At 32.3% G+C, this 24,287-nt stretch overlaps 1 protein-coding gene across 1 annotated transcript in view; it reads left to right on the top strand.

The window, feature by feature from the left end:
• Positions 1–24,287, top strand: part of LOC129229434 (trifunctional purine biosynthetic protein adenosine-3-like) — a 78,640-nt gene that overhangs the window by 53,395 nt on the left and 958 nt on the right. The window contains exons 17-23 of the mRNA XM_054863741.1: positions 2,531–2,738; positions 5,940–6,138; positions 9,346–9,978; positions 11,154–11,246; positions 12,447–12,583; positions 16,225–16,342; positions 21,169–21,308. Coding sequence (XP_054719716.1) covers positions 2,531–2,738; positions 5,940–6,138; positions 9,346–9,978; positions 11,154–11,246; positions 12,447–12,583; positions 16,225–16,342; positions 21,169–21,308 — 1,528 coding nt within the window. The remainder of the gene's footprint in view (positions 1–2,530; positions 2,739–5,939; positions 6,139–9,345; positions 9,979–11,153; positions 11,247–12,446; positions 12,584–16,224; positions 16,343–21,168; positions 21,309–24,287) is intronic.

Here is a 24,287-nt window from a genome sequence, read left to right on the forward strand (position 1 = left end):
TAGATAAATAGTTGAAGCAAACATGAAAAATATCTGCAAAAAGCAGAGATTTGTTTTTAAAGATATTTCTTGAATTAATGATGCCCCATAAATGCAAAAACAAAATTATTTTGGATGGTATCTTTCTTTATACAGTAGAAGATCATTATAACGCACACCTTGGGACCAGAGCTTTTGCGTTGTACAAGTTTTGGCGAAATATAGGTCATTTCACAAATTTTGAAACTTATTAGCACTTCAGAATTAGTTCTATCTGCAATGAGTATTAAAACACTAATTATACAACTAATCATTCACAAATAAATATGCTTTACAATTAAAAGAAAGTGAATTATCCTGCACTTCTGCTAGCTTCATAGTTTGCATAACAGCTGCATTTTAAAACGCCATCTGATATTTTTTCTTTACTGTGAAGATTAATTTTCATTTAAAAGTTTTGAATTAAGCTGGAAAGATGAAAAATTGTTTCAAAATTTAATTTTCTTAAGAATGTTTATGTTAGCAAGGCAAAAAGGGATTTTTTAAACTTAAAAACCAGTTGTTTACTTCTGAAAAGTTGTGCGGTTAATAGAGAATTGCGTTATATAGGTCGGCGTTATAAAGGTATTCTACTGTATTACATATGCTAGTTTTAATTATTTTTGTATTTTATCTCCTTAAATATATTTTTTTTCTCTAAAACAAAATGAAGATATGTTTTTGTGAGCTGATGTTTCTTTCATACTGCCCTAAAAGAACCACATTCAAAGCAGTCAGAAGCAAAGGGATGTAAGTGGACATTTTCAAGTTTTGAGTAAAATGTTTTTAAAGATAAGGTCCTAGGTAGACTTTCATTGAAAAGTTTTTCTAAATCATGCTGTATAACAGCACCTACCAGGGGTACTATCTCTTGCCACATGACAGAGGAGAAGTTCATCTACCATTTGTACTGCTTATCTCCAAATTTTTAACATAACTTGCATGCTTTTGCTTCTTACTGCTTCAATTGGGAACTCCTCTTCTGCTGTGAAGACTGAAATTAATAGCTACATTTTGGCACCTGCATTTTCTCTGTCGAATTTGCATTTTTTTTTTTTTTAAATTCCTTTTTGATTGATGAGTTTGGGTTGATCCAAAGTAATTGCTTTGTTTGAACATTATTATTTTTCCATACTATCAAAAGTAGCAATGTTAAAACTAATTTGTTTGTATTATTTAAAAATTGCACATATTAGCATTCTAATTTAAGTTTTTTACTGTCCTCAAAAGAAATTTATAGTCATCTTGTTAAAATAACTTTAAATCATCTGCAGTGAAGTAATAATCATGTTCCTTTTTTTTTTTAGTCTTCATTTTAGAGACTAGCAAAAGATGTTACACACTCTTTAAAATAGATATTGTAATTAAAACAGTAATCAGCTATTAAAAATTGCATCTAAAAATTTTCTAATAACATGTTGTATCTGACTGTCTGCTGTGCTAAATGTGTTTTTAACCAACAAAAATGCAATAAATGTTCTATTGCAAAAACTGGTTTTATTTACCAGCCGTAAAAAACAATGGAGGCTTCACTGGCAGATGTGAATTGACTGACACCTTTTTAATGAGACTTTGCTAGGTCATGTCAAAGTTGGACTGTTGACAAAAAAATCCCTCTTTTATGTTGTGGCATTATATTTTGTCATTCAACTCCAGAAATGAATTGTAAATAACATATCCTTCACATTCAGTTAATTTTCTTGGTTCCCATTCATGTGCAATCTAGCACAAACTAAATTACCTCCTTTAAAAGTATACTTTCTGCACCATAAAGCCTGAAGATTTTGTTTTTCATTAATATTGGCTTATGTATTGTCAGAAGGGGAATCAAGTACAAAACAGTTCTCAACTTTCTCCTAAGCATCGAATCGGGCGGTGATTTATATCCAATGCATATTTTCCGGGTGTATCAGCAAGTTAACAAAAACGTATTAAAAGAGCAGATTGAAGAGTTACTCCTCCTCTGAATTTTCTGGATTCCTCTTTTAGATGGGCTCACAAAAATTGCTTGACCATCTGATTCAGAATGATGTGGAGGTGATCTACAGTATAGTATACCATTTGGTTTGCAAAAACCATCAAGAGTAGGTGCCATTTATTGAAATATCTGGCACAAGTTTGTTTGATAAATTTTTTACTATTTCAATCGAGAGTGATTATCTAATGAAAATTTCTAGCTGTTTGTTGTGTAGTTGTTTAAAAAACAGGAAATAGTAGCTATCTGTAGGAGCTGCACAGTTGATGTGTATTTCATTATTTCAAACTTTTCTAACAGATCTAACTCTTTGTCAATCTTTGAAAGTGTCCTTGTTTCTGAGCAGTGGTTGCAAACTTTTCTTTAAGCAACCTAATTCTGTTGAAATCAGTGCAGAAAACCCCCAGGTAACGAGGGTGGTAAAATGATGATATTGAGTATTTTGTTTTCTATGCCGTGAATTTAACTATACGTATATGCTTATCTACAAATGTGAAATTTTAAAATTTAATGTCTTTTCTTCTTTCCTTTCTTTAGGCTGGATGATGATTCTCACGAAAGCCCTTTTGTTGACTCAAATATAGCTGAATGCATCAAGTTAATGCAACCGTTGGTAGAACAGACTAAGCGTTCTGGTTTTGTAGAAAAAATTGGATCATCTTGCGGCATATTTGATCTAGAAGCTGCAGGCTATCAGTTTCCATATTTAGTATCTGGAACAGACGGAGTTGGCACAAAATTAAAAGTAAATATATCGTAATAATGCCCATTTTATTTGTTTCTTAGATACAGGGCTGCGCCAAGCCTGATCGGGGGCCGTCGTGCAAATATCTTGTGAGCGCCTCTATGCTCTGGCGTTTAGGGAACATATAGTTAACACCTTGAGAGAGGTTTTGTAGAAAAATATAAAAAGGGAAAAAATACATTTGACACTTAATTTGTACAAAAAATCATGTGTGAATATTAATTTTGGAATATGGTGTACGTTTTTACTTCATGTCTCGAAATTATTTGGAGTTCAGCAGCTCCTCTGATATGCTAATCATGCATTTTTGAAAAGGAAAATATTTTAAATATCAAAGTTAACCCCAATTTGAATATCTATCTAATCTCTTAGTGACGCATAATTAATAAAACTTTCATACCTGTCAAAACATGACAACAGAAGCATTGGTGCAACTAGAAAATAATTTTGGAGGGGCACATTGGAAGAAAATTCTCTTTTAAAAAGAGGGGTCCAGTGACTTTCCCAGGAAAATTTTTGAAACTTGTAGTTTTAAAAACGCAATTTTACACGGTCTTTGATGTTATGGGGGGGAAAGTACAAGGGGCTCCACGGAAATTTATAAAAGTTAAAGCCTTAAAACGCGATTAAAGGCTTTTTTTTTTTTTTTTTTTTTGATGTTAGAACAAGGGATGGAACTCTCGCATTCCACCTGATGTTTTTTCTTTTTAATGAAAAGAAGAAAAGCAGTTGGAAATTAATTCCTCCTCTCCCCTCCAATTTTTCAAAACTGAACTTCCAAAAACGCAGTTGTAGGCAGCTTTGAAGATTTTTACAGGAAGTGGATTTTGGAGATCCCCCCTGGAAAAGTTTTCAAAATTAAAGTCCTAAAAACTTAACCAATATTCTATGATATTAGGGGAAGAGGTTCAGAGGCTATTCCACTTGGATTTTTCTTAAGTCATTTTTAAAAAAACCTATTTTTTGATGATATTAAAGGAATGCGGTTCGGAGGCCCTTGCCCGAATATTTTTTGAAATTGAAATCTAAAAAACGAGATGGTAGACCATATTCGGTAATATTAGGGTCGGCAATCTTTCGAAATCAAGGCTCCAAAAACGCAATTTTTGGTGATTTTTGAACTCAGTTTCAAGTGATGTTGTTTGGTATTCGGGGGCTTTCCCTGGAAATTTTGCGAAATTGAACATCTGGAAACAAAATTTGAGATGCTCCGTAATGGCGAGGGGAGAGGGGATGATTCGGAGGAGTAGCATTTTAAGACTTTCTTATTTCCATACAAAAAAAGAAAAATAATGAAAAGAAATAGGACGGAGGGGAATGAGAGTTGGAGTAGCTGAGGATTTAGCTGCCCCTATTGAAAACTTTTAAAGTGAAAATTTCTTTTAAAAAAATTTAAGTTTTACCCCAACAGCATTATTTTTTTCTTATTAAAATCAATTTGTTTCCCAAAGACTCGTTTTTTTGTATCTTCAATATTAAATAATATTTTTGAAAAACATTCAACTCAGCATTCTAGAGGGAAGGGGCACGGGGTGGGGCAACCAGATGGGTGCCCTGTTGACCCCCCTCCCCCTCTGGTCGGTTAATTATGGTCAAGTCGTTACTTTTAGGAACAAGAAAATTAACCTAAATTATTGTCTACAATATATGTGTATTATGCACAAGTAAATGAAATGCAAATGTGCTTACTGTATTTTTTTAAGTATGATAACATAAAAAAATACAGAACAGTGGAATTACCACGAACAACAGTTAAAAACCACAAAAAGGCATATTGCACAAATTATAATACAACATATTCACCGTAAGAACCAAACTGTGGAATAGCACATTTCTTGTGCTTTGTATATTCAACCTTGTGAAATTATAGTCATACCGTAATGGCATTCACGGCTCCAAATGTGAAGAAAACTTCAAAAGTATGCATTAATTAGCATCATGTGTTTTTTACTATAAAAGATTGCTCTTTTAAATAGCATGTTTAGACACAAGACAATAATTTTTCCTTTTAGATAGGGAAGCGAGGAGGATGGCTTGTTTTAATGAGCCAGTTCAATTTTATTTTTTTGGTTGAAGATCCCCCCCCCCCCCCAATTTGAAACATTTTTAATTGGTAGAGCTCTGCGCCGTTGTGTGCCGCACGACCTTGCACATAGTGACGGCGCGGCCCTGCTTAGATAAGTTCATTTTAATGTATATTTACTTTATATTAAATTCAGAAAAGTGTGAATGAAATCAATGTAATGCTTGATCAAAGCAAATATCTGTTCGCAAGAACATTTTGACTAACTTCTTTTTTCTTTTTGTAATTACAGTAAATGCATTACAGTTGCATTTGTGACCTGGAAAATCTTGAAAATCATTGATTCCCCCCCCCCCCCCCAAGTCCTTGAAGTACTGGAAAGTTGGGATAATATTCAAAAGCACATGGAAAGACCTTGATTTTCTTATCCCCATCAGCCAAGCATGTGATATTGGTGTAGCAAAACTTGAACTAGTGAAGTAAAAAGCTCCTGTTACAGGAAGATAATTTTTGCCAAAAAGAAGGGGAAAGAGTAAAACTTCATTTTTGCTGTTGTGCTAAAGTGGCACAAAGGAATAGGTTTTGTTTACCGGGATGTAACTTACTGTAGTATTTTTTTCAATTGAAAATGCTGACTTAAAATTATAAAATATAATTAAAATTTCATGTTTTATTTATCTACAAATTAGGTGCTGGTGATAAATAAAATAATAGAATTTGCCTCACAAGAATCCGTTTTACTGCTAAATGCATGTGTTGATTTGTTGTATAACTATAATTTCAGATATATTTTTCATATTTTGTTTTAACTCCTAAATTGAATTCACAAGCAAAGATTTTTTACAGTTCTGAATAGAAAGTTAGTTAATTTCAGTTAGATTACTGTGGAGTAATTAGATTTAAATGCATCATTCTGGTATACAACTTTTATTTAATTTCGTTCCATTTATTTCGTTTGCACCTCATTCTTCATTTTTTTCCAGAGAGAGCCTTGGAAAGGTCTTGATTTTTACTTGTGTATGCACCCTGGCTATTAAGGCGTTCCCATTCTTTAAAAGCCATATAATATATATGTTTATGATGCATTTCCCAAGCTTTGTTTTTAAATCATTCAATTATGATGCTTTGAATGTTTATTTTTCACCTTAACCTTACCTTTGATTTGATTTTCTTTACAGATTGCACAAATCTGCAATAAGCACGATAGTATTGGAATAGATTTAGTTGCAATGTGTGTAAATGATATTTTGACACACGGTGCAGAGCCTTTATTTTTTATGCAATGCTTTGATTGTGGAAAAGCTAACCCAGATGTTGTCCCAAAAGTAGTTTCTGGAATAGTAGAAGGCTGTAAACAAGCAAATTGTTCTCTAATAGGTATTTGAGGTGATCTATATTCCAATTTTTGATTTTGAATTTATATTAGAAAAAATTGTTTAACAATAATTTTGCAAAAGTGCTTTTGGTTTTGTTCAATTTCTTGCAATGTAAATTTTTATATGCTTTATTAGTAACATAATTTACAAAACATGCAGAAGAACCTTAATTATGTAAAATTTTGGGACTGACTGCTTCAGAAAAAAAATAATTTTCAGATTGAATGCTTTCATTTGCAGATTACATGCTCGTTTATATCATATTTTCTTTTTAAAATGTTTAGTACATGTCTTTTCACCTTAAGCTATTTTAAAAAAAAAGAAAAACTAGTATGTTGTGGCCATCACGAAACTTTCTTCTATATTTTTCCTTTTTCTGATCCCTCCCCATGCTTGACGAGGAAGCAATATTCCTAACAAAAACAAAATGACACATGCAAAAACTTGACGACCATCCCAATGTCTGAATTATTGTAAAAGCAAAGCAAAGAGCGAAAATTGAAAGTTACTTTAAAAGCCTTACTTGAATTAATTACAAATATTTTATTTATTAAAAAACATAAGATGGCAACAGTTAAAAATTTTAATTCATTGAGATAATATTTCCAATCATTTCCATACAATTAAAATCACGAGAAATACGCAGACGACAATCTATTACAATTTATCTTTCTTATTGTTGCATTAATAAAACTATTTTTATTCGCAAAAAAAAAAAAAAAAAAAAATCAACACCTCTTGGAGCGATTGGAGTCAAAATTGAACCAAAGCCTGTTTACGTATGGATTCACATATTATATTCCAAATTTCAAACAGAACATAGCATTACTTCTTGAGATAGGGCACTCACAATGGAAAAAAAGAACGGGCGATTGCGCTACCCCCCCCCCTTTTTAGCTGTTGACACCAAAATAAAATCAGCTCTTATACCCACTAAGGGCTACTTGTCAAAAAATTTTTGTTTGATTCCGTTCGTTATTTCTTGAGATACAGCAGTCACAATTCACGACAAAAAACGTTCTATAACTCAACCCCCGTTTGAGCTATTGACATCAAAATTGAATCAGCACCTGCTTCAGTTAGGGGCAACATATGGACCAAATTTTGTTTGATTCCGCCAGTTACTTCCTGAGGAATAGCAATCACGCATAACTCAAAAAACGTCCCATTGCTCCACCCCCCTTGGAGGAATTCGCGCCAAAAACCAATGGGCACAAGAATCCAATACTTTCTTCTATATATTAGATATAGAAGAAAGTAAAAAAACAGAAACAAGAGTATATTTGCACACTACTGGTATATATGTGTACTTGAACTTAATTTTTAAATGCCTTTTATGTGTAAGTAATAATTTTGAAAGCAGAAAAAAGAATTTCAATAATCAGAGAGTTTTCAGATAATTTGAAGTTTTATTTTACTTGCAAAATTAGTTTAAAACAGTTTTTGTAAAATTTAATACAGGAAATTAAATTTTCAATGCAATTTTTTAAATTGTATTACATGTAAGAAATGTTTTGAATAGTTATAATTTCACTTCCGATTCTTTTGAAAAAATCATTTTATTATTTATATGTTTCCTTTTTCCTCGTTGAGATTTCAGTTAAAACTTCACTTATTTTGCTCTTTTTGGGCCATTTGTTTTCTCTTTTTGAGGGCAAATGCTTATGATATCTACGATTAAAAAGTTGATTAACTAAAAACTCATTCAAATTGAAAGTAAAAGTAAAGCACTTTTATAATTTGGTTATATAAGTTCACAAAATAACAAGAAGTTCCGTCTAGAACTAAATGAGCCTACTTTCCCATATACCCATAATACTTTCTAGTACCTGATCAATATTCTCAAAAATAGCTAAAATCTCTAATTGTTTCAAACATATTTTTTAATCATTAAAAAAAAGCAGCACCTTTTAAACAAAGCAGCTAATACACTTTTTTCCATTAAAAAAATTCTTTAACAACTTTCAAAACAAAAAAATAATAATTAAAATTAATAAGCTCATTAAAATAAATACATCATACAAAAGAAATAGTTTCTTTTTCCCCTGTTGCCTAAAATAATTTTTTTAATGAATTAATGAACTTACCAAAATAAATAAAAACAATAAAATGTCAACTTAAAGAAACAATTTTCATTGTCAAAAAAAAAAAAAAAAGAAAGAGAAATCGTCTGCGCATATCTTTATGTAGAAACATAAATGACTTCGAATTTATTTGCCGAAAACTGAATACCTAAATTAAAACTTTCGCGTGAAAATAAAAACAAGTCATATCAACAATAAGCATTTCACAGTTAAAACCATAGATGCGGAGTCTGAGTCGAATATCCAAGAACCGGAGGAGTCAGTCATTTGTCCTCCTTGTATAAATTTTTGCCAAAGCTACGAATTTAGAGTCGAAGTCGGGGAGTCGGAGTCCGATTAATTGTCGTGCACCGGAGTCGAAGTCAGGTGCCCCTAAATTCTTGAAGTCTGGAGTTTGGCTTCAAGAACTATTTCCAACAAAATTTGTTTGAAGTAAATCCGCCTTCAAGTACGGAATCTACGTTGACTTTCAGTTTACCCGTAGGCGCTAATGTTAAGGGATTTGAATTGTTCAAAATTGAATGGAATATTGTTCAAACCAAAAAGATATTTTATGTACAAGTTTTTCACCAAAAGCTTTTTTCTACAAAGTTTGAAGCCAATTCGCCTTACAGTTCGGAATTGCCTTGAATTTCTCCTTAGGCGCTAATGTTAAGTTTTTTTGAACTGTTCAAAATTGAACAAAAAATAGTTCAAATCAAAATGAAATATGGGAATGAGGTGTCATCGCCGAGATCTTTCGAACAAAAAAAAGTTTGTGCGAATCGGACTGTTCATTCAAAAGTTATTGGGGGGACAGACCGACAGACATTTTCCCCCATCTCAATACCCTACTTTCCAATTTTTAATTTTTCAATATTTATTTAATTATTTTATTTATTTTTGACTTTTTAATGTTTTTTGCGATATTTTTAAGATGCATTAAGCCTTCTTTCATGCTTTTTTCTTCTTTTCTGACTTTTACTGGGAAAGTAGGCTAAAAAGGAAGTTGTGGATGTTTCCACTTTTGCATTGAAATTTATATTTTATAAACATTGTTTAAGAATGAACTATTCAATATATGATTTCAAATTAATGCTATGGCATGCTAGTTTCTTATTTAATTTTTTGCTCCTTTCCTCTAGGATCTGAGTTATCGCAAGTACCTGACGTATATTTATACAATAAACATGGTGTAGCTAATTATGAAAATTATGATGTAGTTGGATATGCTGAAGGTGCGTTAATCAAAAGTAATCTGTTACCAAAGTCGGATAAAATACAAGAAGGTGACGTCGTTATTGGTATGGAATCATCGGGCATCCACAGCAATGGTTTTAGCCTTGTTAGGAAGCTAGTTGAACTCCGAAACTTAAGGTATAAAGATCCTGCCCCATTTGATAAATCTCAGACCCTTGGGGAAGCCCTATTAGTGCCTACAAAGATTTACGTTCAATCTCTCTTACCACTCATGAAAAAAGGCTGCATTAAAGCTGCTGCTCATATAACAGGTGGAGGCATAGTTGAAAATATACCTCGGGTTTTGCCTGCTACGCACAGGGTTGTTTTAGATGCAACAAAATGGACTTTGCCAAATGTTATGAGGTGGATTGCCAAAGAAGGTTGCATAACTGAGAAGGAAATGTTAAAGACATTCAATTGTGGGATAGGCATGGCCTTGATTGTGTCAAAGGACAAGGTGCCTGAAGTCCTGGCTTTTCTTAAAGAAAGCGGTGAAACAGCTTCTGTTATTGGGGAAGTTCAGAGAGAGGACAAAGGTAATTGCTTTAAAAATGTTATCTTTTAGTTCAAATTGCTTCACTTTTCTTGGTTTAACTACTGAAAGACTGAGAATAGTCAGCAAAAATCATGAAATGTTGATTTTTTTTTTTACAAATTATTATTGTAAAAATTACTTTATCTATTTGAATTTAATTTACCAAACTAGAAAAAATTCTAAAATTTTCAATTTTTTAGTGGTTTTTAACCTTGCAGAATTTGAGAAGGAAATGTAAGAAAAAAATTTCCTTTAATTTGAAATATGTACAAAAGCTTCATGTTTTATTTGTCTCAATGTTAAGGTTATATGGGATACAATATGTAAAGAATCAGACTCATTAGAACTAGAGTTGAAAAAAGTATTTATTTGAAAAGTACATTTAGTCAGTTATATTACAATGCTGAAGTGCCAGTCCTTCATTGAGAAACTGCAGTTAATTCACATTTGAAACAGAAATAAACATATTATTTGTGCATCAGCCATTGTAAAAGTAGCTAAAATGAATAGTTTATTAATGAAGGAAAAAAACTTTAAAATAACAAAAAGAATTTTTAGTTTTGTCTTTAAGGGACAATATCTTGAAAAGAACTGAATACAATGTGTTCTAACTTTGACTGAACTAAATTAATAACCAAATTCAGTGTGCATATGTTATGTGCCCTTATAAATTCAGGAGATTAGTTCATCTTAACTTTAAAAGGCATAACAGTGTGTCAAAATAAATTCTGTGGTAAAGCAGAAGTCTCCTATCATCCCTATCTTTAACAAACCACACACAAGACCCCCTGATTTATCACACACATGGGGTTAGAGGGACAGAAAGCTCCCCTGAATCCCTTGGCAGTGGCTTGCTTGCATAGCTAAACAAAAGAAATTAATCCTCACACCCAAATTTCATTTCATAATTTTAAGTAATTTTCTATTGAAGCTTTTGTAATTACAGAGTGTACCAAACTACAGGTACTACAACTTACAATGTTCTTTTTCTTTTCTGCCCTCCCACCCCTCAAAATGTAATTTAATTATTTTCAAACAGGTTCAATTGAGAGTTCAATTGGCAGTATCAGAATAAGAAGATTAAGTATCAGAAGTAGAAATAATGATTTGTATTGTCTTTAATTCAAACTAGCTAAAGAGGCATTTTTCGTTTTTAATTTCCAATATCATTTTTAGGTAAAGCTAAAGTTGAAGTTCAGAACTTTTGCCTTTCAACTCAGTTGAGCAAGCAAACTAAAAAAAGAGTTGGTGTATTAATATCTGGATCTGGTAGGTACTATTTTTTCTCTTATTTTACTGTTGATAATTCAAGTATTTTGTAATTGCGTTTTATCTTTTACTTTTTGCTTAAAAAAATAACTGTGAAATACCTTGAAACCATTAAAATACTTTGAGTAAGAATGAGAGAGGAAGAAAAAGCATGCTCTACTTATGCGTATACCGAATAAGTCTACAGAAAGATAGTTAATTATTTTACTAAATTACGTGTACGAGATAGTACATATTGTTTAAGATATCATGATCAAATGAATTTTTTTGGTAACAAAGTACAGTAAACTCTCAATAACTTGAAGTCCAAAAAGATCAGCTAAAACCTTCAAGTAATTGGTAGTTCAAGTTACGGGGGGGTGGGGGGTTCCCATGGTCTTCTGAAGAGTTGGGGACCAAATGAAAACTTCGAGATAAAGGAATATTAAAGTTATAAAGTTTTGAAATATTGAGACTCGACTGTATTGGCTTGTTGGCTAAAATGTGCTCATGATCAATTAAATTGACCACAGTTAAAATATGATTCTAAGCTAATACATTTTAAAATCACTTTCAAATGCAATATACCAACAGCCCAATTATCTCATCCAGACACTACAGTTTCATCGTTGTTATGGACACATCAGTCTGGAGTAGGGAATAACCGAGCTAGAGGTAGGAGATATCATCTCATTGAAGCTGAGGGTGCCGACAAACTGTTAGATGAAAAACATTTTATCTCACCAGCAAGAGTCCGCAGACATGGTGCGGTTCAGCTCATAAATTAAAGGCAAAGCTTGAATATTAAGCAGCAAGTCGCTACCCTTAAAATAGGAGCCGTGCCTCCCCCCTCCAATTATTACATTCCAAACAAGCCCTGGTGAGACAAGGTTTTTAAATGATAAAACATATGAAAAAGTAAGAAAGAAAAAGTAAAAGCTGTCATAGGGCTATTTCAAAGTATAATATCAACATTTTTCATATAATTTTAATTTACATTATCTATACAATTTTTAACTTTAAAATTTAGTGCTTAAAATGAAAAAGAAAGAATATGTTGTTTTTAAACAGTTATAATGCTATTTTATTTTTAATAGATAAATTTTTAATTGACATTTCATTGTAAATTCCTTTATTTGTTTCAAATCCTGTGTTGAGAGTCGATTGTATTAGTATTTATATTCATGTAACCGTTGTTTATAAAACTGAATATTTCAACAGGAACCAATCTTCAAGCCCTCATTGATTATACACAAAACCCCAGCAATCAAAGTCGAGCTGAAATTGTGCTTGTTGTTTCAAATAAAGCTGGAGTAGAAGGTTTAAAGCGAGCAGAAAAAGCAAAGATTCCCACAAAAGTATGGCTTTACTCAATTAAACTTTTTTATTGATTGAAGTATTTTAATGTGTTGTATATCCAGTGCAAAAATATCAATTTAGACCATTCAAATAGTTTTATTGTGTTTCTTCTGTAATATTTACACAGTGATAGGAAGATATACGATGCATAGAAAGTGCTTTTATTTTAATTTGCATTTACTATATCAGATTAAAACCACTTGATCAATCCATTACTAGCTGAACATTTTTGAACCGATTCCGAATTATTTCTCTATTTTAAATGCACTTGATTTTCAAATCAGTAGTAAAATTCAGATTTTATTTGTATTCTGAAAAACAAAACCATTTCTTAAGAGCTGTTTCCATTCCTTGAATGTAGTGGTTTCCAATCAAAGTTATATCTTCATCTTACTCTTGTTTTTGTGATTAATTTTCTATATTTTTCAACCTTTTCTAGATAATGTTGTTTTTTCGATTAACATATTTTCATAGATATATATACATTTAGAGTTTAATGATGTCAAAAATGAACTCTAGTGATAGAACATAATTTTACAAGATTTTGAAAATTTAAGTAGGAAGGTAATATTAAAGCAACAGAACTAAATAGAATGAGATGGGCTGGTCACCTTCTGAGAATGAATGCAGAAAGAACAGCCCTGAAGGTCTTTCAACTCCTGCTTGTAGAAGATCTAGACCTCAAAAAAGAGGGAGAGACTGCATACACGAGGACATGGGCCAAAAATAGGAGGGTCGAGAGGGGGCAGTCACACCCCCAAATTTTTTGAGCAGAATGATTAGAAAATGGGTAAACTCAATTAATGTAAATCGAAAAAAAAAGGGGTCTAAGGACCTTTAACCTTCAAAATTTTCGACTTTCTGGAAAAAATATAATGCATATTTTAACTCTGAATAATTTGATATCTTATTTATTACCATACACAAAAAACTTTTCAAGTTATCATACAAATGTGTAACCTCATCCCATAGAGATTTATGTTAACAGCAGCTGTTTAAGCGTCTTTTTCTCAGGTGCCGATTTTTTTGGTTTTCTCGTTTTGCATGCATGATATCTCAGAAAGTTTCTTGTATATTTCCGTAAAACTTTTAATGTATGTTTATCTGGTTTATATTTATAACCTGAACCTAAATTTACTTATTTTTTTTAATTATTTATTTATTTGTTTGAAATTTTATAAGTTAATATCGAAAATTTCCAAAATTTTGGGCAAAATTTTTTTTTTTTTTTGAAATATTAACTTTCATTTTTAGTTAAAATTTAGGTTCAGATCATAAAAATATACCAGACAAACATGCATTAAAAGTTTTACAGACATATATAAGAAGCTTTCAGAGATATCATGAAAATGAGGAAACCGGCACCTGAGAAAAAGAGGCTTAAACAGCTGCTGTAAACATAAATCTCTATGGGGGAAAGTTTACGCACTTTCACGATAACTTGAAAAGTTTTTGGCATATGGTAATAAATAAGGTATCAAATTGTTCAGAATTAAATTATGCATAATCTATATTTTTTCCAGAAAATCCAAAATTTTGAAGGTTAAAGGTCCTTGGACCCCAATCTCGCTGGTTCTCAGTAACTGTTTGATGAAACTCGACGCATACCCAGACAAGAACAAGTGTTTTCCATTATTTGGATTATGACTTGGAAATTCATGAAGCTTTTTCCAACCTTTCAAGAACGTAAAAAACTGATGGGGAACCATGGTTATTTCAACTAAAGACAAAATTTCCTCAACTAAGCTAAATATTTCATACTTGTGTGCCTAGTGTAACAATGGTATGGCCAATATGAGAGGCCTGTGTAAATGTGGTGTGGTTGCATGGTCCTCATAGGAAAATACCTTGCTATTATACATTCACTTTTACGCTCAAATTTTTAATATATGTTTATTTAACGAGTGTTCATCACTCTCTTCTGCTAGAAACATGTTTCAGCTACTGAATGCCATGCTATGTTTCATAGAAACTTTTTATAAAAATGCATGGTATTATTGAAAATAAATGAATAAAGCACATAAACAAATACCTTTTCTGGGGCTCTACAACAATGCATTCTCAGAGTGACACAAGATGGTCTTCAATAAAACCACAAAAACCTTTCTCGATAATTTCAAAACAGTGATTTGACGACTAGAAAAATTCTTGCAAAACAATTCTTGCAATGGTGAAAAAGCTCATGCCCTCTAACATGTATGGCTTCACTTGAATTTTTATTCACTTTGTTTGTGTTGTGGAGATTTTTAAAAAATGCTTAACTGTATCAAAAAATCTTTAATCTGCTAACCTTATTTCAGACTATTCAAACCCCAGTTCAATTTACAATTGAAACTGAAAATACATTTCACACAGATGTATATTTAAACCAAGCGTGAAACTTTTCTACAAAAGAAAAAAAATCATACTCTGAGACAATTTGAAAAAGGAGCAAATAAAAAAAATGACAAATTTACATGATTATGCTAATTCATAACATTAATGTTTTGTATTGAAATAATAGATTCAGCTTCTCATGAAATCAACTCCAAGATTTGATGATAAATATTTTTCAGCATATTGTTGGCTGGATTATTTGGATTGGATTTTGAAAATTAAAAACGAAATGTTTCAACTATGAGTAAAATTTTTACCATGAGACAAGAAAAGTTACAAGAAATATAATACCGGCACACCGGTTATCACATCCAGAAATTTTGGAAGTTGCCAGGGTGATTTTGAAAAACAATATCTGAAAAGTTTTCTCATACATAACTTTGTTACTTCAATTATTTTACAACCAGCTCAGCTAGTTCAAAAAAACATAAGTATTAAGAAGTTTTGTATATATGATGACTTATTAAAAAATAAACAATTTTTTCATAAAAATTTAATTTGTAAACACTATTTTTTTTTAAATGTTAAACCCATTTTATAATCACTTCCTGTTAACCAACGTGTGTTCAGTTCTGTACTGTGGCAATTCATATTTAAGAAACTTGACCCCTTAAAATGAAATGCCGCCCCTGGATGAGGATTTAGCCATTCTAAAATTTAAGATCTGGAGGTCAGTGTCTGGTAAGAGGGTGAATTGGGAACTGCTCCTAAAAAAGACCAGGGTCCACAATGGGCTGTCATGCCAATGCTACTTCTGCAAAAATGAATTTTAAACCTTCACTTTACTTACAATTGACAAGTCTCACTCACCTCCCCTCTCTATTTCTCCGCAACACTTCTGGATCTAATTCAATAACATGTTCACTAATCGTTTGTCATACATTTTAAAAGCTAAACTTTCCAGAATTCTTGTGAGTTTTAGTTGAGAGAAAAATTCGATCATATCTGTTCTGCTTGTATTATCCTAATATGAATTAAAATGTTAATAAAATGCTATGCTTTCTTTTTACATTATTACAATTGGCAAAAAGAAATATGTTGAATATTATTTTTTTCTTGTAAATATTTAAAACTATTCATACCTATTTCTATTTACATATTGAAGTTTTAAATATGTCACTAAGGCATCTTTTAAATTGAAAAGAAAATCAAATCTAGCAATAGTAATACATAAAAACTAGTTTGATTTTCTTTCCCTAAAAGTTAAACTAATTACAGCTTAAAATATTTTGCATATTTAAAGCATATGTATTGCTATTTATAGGTAATTAATCACAAAGATTACAGCTCAAGAGTGGAATTTGATATGGCAATGCATGCCATTCTACAGGAAAATAAAGTAGAAATTGTGTGTTTGGCAGGCTTTATGAGAATTCTATCAAGTTAGTTTCCTTTTATGAAATCTTAATTTGAATTAACATAATATTTTTAATGTAGGATTTTAGACTAATAAACACCATTGCAAAAGAAATCTTAAATCGAGAAATAATTATATTCTTTTTTATTAAATATATATATATATTAGGGTGTCCCAAGATATAATGGCGAAAAAAAAATTTGTGAAATCGAATACGCATACCCTCCAAATTTTTTCCATTTCACCTCAGAAACATGAGAAAAAAGTTTCATTGCAATAAAATAACGGGAACCCGTGCCGACTTGAGGTCAAAGTTGGACCTGAAATCCTGTACGGCGACCACAGTAGAAAGATTGCTAACTGTATAATTCCTTACTACACGCGGCATCAATTTATTTAAAGCAGATATTTACAACAATATTAGACTACAAGAAACATTACTGTACATATTTTTAATTAAATGTTTGCTTTTTGCAGTCAGGATGGAGCTTCCGCTGCTCTTGAACGCAACGTAACACAGATTGTTTTTGTTCCTCATCAGCTGTTAGCAAACCATGAAAGTCCTGCATCATTTTTACCGCTCTTTCAGCTGCATCGTTTACTGCTTTAAGCATTGAGACAGTCTTTTTTACATCAAGGAATTAAATATTATTGACCATACCATAAAAGCTGGATGAATTTTTGTAGAGCAGCTTTTGAGATAATTGGGTCCACATTTTCGTACACTTTTATCAAAAAGCACAAATCTTTGTTAGGTTCTTTGACTGCCAAAATGCATTGAAGCCATGGTTTCACGTATATTGTCGCTACAAACAAGCAAACATCAAACAATGCTTCATTTTCCTTCGTATCTAATTCTAGTTGTGAACTAAATAGTAATAGTTTATGGAGTAAATCGCTTGAGCTATCCATCGAGCTTCGTGCATGGGTCCCGGTGGTCTTATTTTAAATTCATTTTCTGTATCTCCATCTAAAAATATGATAGGTAGTTCTATCAACTCTTGATAGTCATCCCTGACCGTAATATTAGTAAGTTCAACACGGTAAAAGTCAAGTAAATTTTTCAAGTTAGGGTACAGTTCGGAACAACTCCACAGCTCCTCTATAGCACTGTATTTTAGTGAGATAGATCAGTTCATATATATATGATGGCGGCAAGCAAAGGAAAGCATTTCTCTATCAAATTTTTGCTCAAGAATAGCGCAAGAACCACTTAAAGGAGCTGTAGTATCACAACAGAGAGTTTTAAATTTGTCTTCGAGATTCCAAGTTAAAACTGCCTTTCAAACAGCCTTTGTTTGTTCTTTTCCTGTGGAATTATCCATTTTAGACTCAGCAATGAATTGTTCGTCACATCCATATAAAATAACTATAGATAAGCGATCTTCTTTTGATTTTTAAGCACTCAAAGCAGGCAACAGTTTCATATCCCAAGGTAAATTCACTACAGATGGTACCTCGTACTGAAAAGGGATTTTTATTCTTTCCTCGTGCTCCTTCCACTTTTCAGTTCGAATTCTTTGAGTTGAAGATTTACTTATTGGAAATTCATCAATGTTACACCCAAGTGCATCAATAGTAGCTTCAAGAATAAACACATAATCTCGTATACTTGGACACCTGTCCAATGCAGCAACTGTTTTTGGAGTAATAAAATCACTCCTCATTACATATTTACTTGTTCCAGGTTCTGATAATACTTGTTCCAGGTTCTGGAATACTTGTTCCAGGTTCTGGAATACTTGTTCCAGGTTCTGGAATACTTGTTCCAGGTTCTGATAATACTTGTTCCAGGTTCTGGAATACTTGTTCCAGGTTCTGGAATACTTGTTCCAGGTTCTGGAATACTTGTTCCAGGTTCTGGAATACTTGTTCCAGGTTCTGATAAACTTGTTCTAGGTACTGATTTATATGTTTCAGGGAAATTTTCTGAATTAATATTTTCACTAGAACTCGAAGAGGAATCTTCTTGTACAGGTTCATACAATTCCGAGGATGTTGAAGCGGAATCGTATTTAATGCGCCTGTTTTCCTCTTGGACAGCTCAAAGTCGAGCCCTTTCCTCTTTGTCGGCCAGTTTTTTATCCACTCCCCCTAAAGTGACCACGTCGGCCGGGCTCTCTTTGGAGTTGCAAGAAAATCTCAACTTCCTCTATTTTGATTAAGCGAAGTGCATCAGCATGTGCAATATTGAATAAATTGTTTAAATTACTCTCAAAGTCTTGTTGGCGCTGCCTGAATACTTCTTGCAGTTTCTTTGCATTTTTTTTGTTAGTCTCTCCAAATTTGATTCAGGTTTTTAAGTTTATTCCCACATTTTGGCAACGATTTGCTGGGAATGCGTGCCTTTTCCCAAAAGATGATGCATTCCCGAATAGCGAGATTCGCACTTTCACTGATGGTTAAATTTATTTCTCGAATGTTATAAAACAAAACAGACAGAACTTGTCCGTTTGAGGGAAATTTCAAGCCCGTAGTTTGGTGCTATATGACTCCTATTAAAAATATCTTTTTTTTTTTCAAACTTTGCAATTCCACTGCCATGTTTCGTTCCCCATGAAAGGACTATACTGCGCTCACTGACCAGAATGTATTCGTACTGACATGTTTGACGGTTTGAAAATTGCCACGGATAGCCCCCCCCCCCCCCAACATATGTTTTTCTGTTTTCATTTGTTTTCTGTGCGCTATTTACAGCTGTATTGAGCTTCGCAAAGTATCGCGTCGCCAGCGTTCGCTTGCTTATGAATACACGTGCTATTTACACGTTTAGGTCTTTAGGCGCAAGTCGGCACGGGTTACCGTGCTTCAAATTGCATGAAACTTTTTTTACAACGGTTTTGATATAAAAGGAAAAAAATAAGAGGGTATGCGTTTAAAAAAAACGACTTTCATTTTTTTGGGACACCCTAATATATATATATATATATATATATATATATATATATATATATATATATATATATATATATATATATATATGAATTATGTAGATTGAAGCCCAGATGCTCAGTGCTTCGCCACAGGTTGAGCACGGTCGACATATCTTTTCAGTGGGCGGATAAAATGAGTACCAAGCAGGCTTGGGAACTAAACCTTGGAGGTTCCACATTTGGCTGACCACTTACACAGAACATCTGCCTTAAAACCCAGAGCCCTTGATCAGGAAAACTGAGATGGGCACAGTAGGCCTTGGCCCTTATGGCCCATTTGCCACTGGGTTTGGTATTTTGCTTTTGTAGGTCAATTGCATATGAGTAATAAGACAGGAATTATTTATTTCTATGAAAACAAATAGACGGCAGCATTGATACACAACTCTTAATTTATATAACTATCACCTTTGTATCATAATGCTAAAATTTGCTCTTCGTGACTTTTTCTTTTAATGTATTTATATTTAAAGCATCTGAAAGTGCTTTGTAGTATTTTTGTTGGTCATAAAAATAGAATATTTACACAAGATCTTTGTTCCAGGGTTTCTGCTATAATCACATTTTTCACAAAAATTACTATTAAATTCAACAATACTTAGTCTTCCGGCATTATGTCCCCCTCAATAACTGCATTATTAGAAGGAGGGGAGTGCAACGTTCTAAAAATCAAACATGTAGTTTCTTTTTTTATTTTACGTTTAAAAAAATAGCTGCTGTATACGTATTTCTTTAAAGATGTCATAGATGAAATAAGAATTTTATTTTCAACTGGCATTTAGAAATATATGAGGATACTTAACATTTTAGCATTTTGCTAAAACTTTTCCCACAATTTTAGCTTTTATACTAAACTTTTGAACCCAACTTAAACTTGGCTTCATTCATTTTAAAAACGTTACTACTTTCAATGTTTGTCATTTTGTATATGTTTTTTTCTTGAAAAACTTTTGAGTCATTCTATGTCAAGTGACCAAGTGGTCCCTATTCGACCTTCACCGATTTGATGAAATTTCATAGAGGTGCAAACATGCCTTTGAAACTGACCTGTGCAAGTTTTCAGCTACCAAGATTCAAATTCTGAGGATCTAGGATCCTCTATAAAAGTGTTCTACAGTGTTGGATCAGCTTTCCGAAATGAATTGCCATATTTAGGATAAGGTTTCAGAAAATTTTATTACACTGGAGGCTTAAAATTTCGGGAGCTTGAAATAGTTTTGGCTGTTAATAAGTTTAGTATTTTTGTGAGTTTGAGCTCATTAGTTTTTGTGTAGAACACATAAACGCTTGACAAAACATGATTGGGAAAATTTTTCCTGAATTTTAGGATGTCATCAATTTACAAAAATAATCTAAAGCTATAAGTTTTATCAAAGTACTTGATTTAATATCTTACAGTTGCAGAAGCATAAATATTGACTTAGAAAAAAATCTTGTCATCCAAATTGGCCATCAAAATCATGCACTCATTTTCTCAGTTTCCATAAATACTAAAAACAGAAGATCTTGTGTAACTTACCAGTTATGCAGCTTTGGCATTACTTCTCCCCAGTCTTTAAAATCTGTGCTCTATTAGACTTGCTTAGATCAGCTGCCTTTCCCATCATTCACAGAAGTAAGTGTATAAAATAATTCTTTACCCTCTGTAGCATCATTTTCCAGACGAGTTCACTGAAAAATGTGGGCATAACGTTTTGGCTCGTCAGTGTATGTGCCACTACCCACTCCACTATAGTGTTGGCTGGTTAGGTTAGGAAAAAGCATTTAGGGGGGGGGGTATTTGGGAAATTAAAATAACGCATTAACAAGTCATATACAACATAATAAGCTATATGCATCTTTTTATGTAGTTTTTTTATTTATTTATGATTATTTTAAAATGATACCTGATATTAAATTATGAACCTTCTTATTTTAGAGGAATTTGTTCGTTTGTGGGAAGGAAAACTACTGAATGTTCATCCTGCAATTTTACCAGCGTTCAAAGGAATGAATGCTCATAAACTTGCATTAGAAGCAGGTGCAAGAATAAGTGGATGTACTGTTCACTTTGTGGAAGTAAGTATGAAAAATGAAAATATATATTAATCTTTACAATGTTATTCTTGTACAGTTACTTATAATAAAATCAATTTGCAGTCAGAGCTAAAAATAATAACTAATTTGAATTACTCTCTGCAATAAAAAAAGAAGTTTGCCGCTTTACAGTGGGCTAGAATTGAAATTCAACTGCTATCAGACGAATGTTATAGTGTTAATACTAGAGGTGGGCAATGTCCTTCTTTTTAATGATCCATTCATTCTTATGATCCGTTCATTAAACTCGTTCGTTTGAACAACTTTGTTCTTTTAAAAAGTTATTAAATTTTTAGAGCACTGCATATATACATAATGTATTACCAATAAACCATATACAACAAAAAAAATAACAACAAATATATCAGTAAGTCATCCGGAGTACGGAATAACTTAATTTTTAAAAAACGTTTTGATGCACAAAAGTTGCAATTTTTGTGCATTAAAAGGTTGGTTAATTGATTCATTTAATTTTCAAGCACAAAGGTATTTATTCGTTTCTCGCCTAAATAATAGGGAGCTTCAAAATAATTCCACAATACCGATGAGAACAGAAAAAATATAAAACACTTTTTTAAATGGAAAAAAAATAGACAGCAATAGTCCTTATCAAAAATCTCTGGATATTGAATATAAAATAAGCGACTTGGAAGTCGCCAAGCAAGTTAAAAATAAAGCCAAAACACACACACACACACATTATATATATATATATATATATATATATATATATATATATATATATATATATATATATATATATATATATATGGATGTTATAGAACATCGGTTCTCAACCGGTGGTTCATGAACCACTGGGGGTTCCTAAGGGGGTTCGCGAAAACAGGGCGGGATTTAGGGGAGGGCAGGCGGGGCTATTGCCCCGGGGCCTCCACAACAAAGGGGCCCCCACAATAAAATTTTTACAAAATATCCTAACTTTCACGAGTCGAAAATATCGGATATATATATATAGATATCAAATTATTCTGATATATATCAAAATATTGGATATTCAAAAATATGATGATCTTTTCGAACTGTGATTATGGGCCTCCACTCCTTCGTTGCTCCGGGGCCTCCACACTTCCAAATCCGGCCCTGCGTGAAAATATTGTAACATGCTTGTTTGTGATGAAGTCTTAAATTCAAGTGATTTTTTCTTCAACATTTATTCAGTTCTCTTGCACATTTGGCAAGGAAAATGCTAGCATATTTGCTGTTTGTCATTACGAGTTGCACATTTTACCGCTTTCATTGAAAATGATGAAACTGAAGCCATGCCGAAGAAGTTCCACTTTTGAATGCAATGTATTCAAGAGAAAGAATTATGAATGCTTTGGTTTCTCAGTATCTTTTGATCAGAAACTTCGACAAACTTAATGAAAACATTACTTGGTGCGTGTGCGAGAGTCTGAAACATAATTAATATTCGATCTTTAGTTTCTTTACCATTTTAGTGTGACTTTCAGCTATCGCACTAACTCTTATGGTGTGCTGAAAATGTGCTAAGTGCGATCATAATAAGTAAACTTAAAAATATTCTTGTTGCTAAAAATTAACTTTTGTGTAATAATTAAAGCTCTCTAGTTATGCTCCTTTCTTTTTCTTTTTTTTTTCTTCTAATATACGCATTTGCATTTTATTCCACAATTTTAGCGTAAATACAAGAAAATTCTTCAGCTTTTAAATGATTAATGTTCTCATTTTATCCTTATCAACCAGCTAGGGTCTATAGACCTTTTCCAAGAGACAAATTTAGTGTCCTTAATTAGTTTTTACTTCAAGCGTTTCTATGTGAAGAAGGATTTTCAATCTACAGGGTGTTCTGTTTTAACTTGCAAAAGACCTCTATTTTCTCAACTGTTAGTCCTAGATGCATAGTTCCAGTTGCAGAAATGTTCAAAATCAGATGCAGGGTTAAGATATTGAAAGTTTGAAGCAAAAATAAGAATGAGTTAAAAAATACAAAATTTAACTTTTTATTTGAGCCCTAGGTCCCCTAGGGAAATAATCACCATTGAAAAATAATTCGAACACAAAAAGTTTGACATTAGTACGACCACTAATCACCGAGATATGAAGCACAGAATTTTGTGAATTACACCACTTTACACTCGCTGTCACTAACACCTTTTGGGGGAAAATATTGCAGTTAACAAGGGTTTAAAATTTTATGCGTGCATAGAGTGTAGTCTTCCAAACTGTTTGAGGTTTTTTAGTGTGTTCTTGCTTATCATGGCATAATATTTGCATTTATTCTCAAATAGCAATGAAAAATATTAATACTTAGTTTTTTTACTTTGATAACCTGTCATTCTTCTGAAAGGGCGGTAAGTTCCATTCTCTTCTTTTATATAGTCCCTCAAAACTTTGAACTCTAATATCTTCTTGAGTTTTGGTCACACAGATGTCAAATTTTTTATGTTAGTAATATCTGTCAATGGAGATTATTTCCCTAAACATAAGTTAGGGGATTTAGGGCCAGCATAAAAAGTTAAATTTTGTATTTTTTGACTCATTTTTATTTTTGCTTCAAACTTTCAATAACGTAACTCTGCATCTGATTTTGAACATTTTTGCAATTGGAAGTAAGCTTCTAGGACTAACAATTACTCAATTAGAGATCTTGCAGGTATGGAACACCCTGTATATACAGAGATAAATACAGAAGCAACTTGAATGCAGAACCTAATGTAAGACTAAAACTCTGATATTTGAGCCAAACTTTGAGCTTAACTTCTTTGTTACACAAATATCCCGTCAAAGAGTTTTTTCTAACAACTGAAGCTCAGAAAGAATAATCACTATGTTTATTTTTTGTTGATTTTTTTTTTCGTATTCATTTTAGTTTGTAGCTATTTTCGTTCTTGTAGTGAGCTGATGTGCAACAAACTGAATAAAATCTTCAAAATTTTACTCTGTGTGTGTGTGTGTGTTTTTTTTTTTTTTGGAAAAGAG

The sequence above is a fragment of the Uloborus diversus genome, chromosome 9 (assembly GCF_026930045.1).
Source record: "Uloborus diversus isolate 005 chromosome 9, Udiv.v.3.1, whole genome shotgun sequence".
Classification (NCBI taxonomy): Eukaryota; Metazoa; Arthropoda; class Arachnida; order Araneae; family Uloboridae; genus Uloborus; species Uloborus diversus.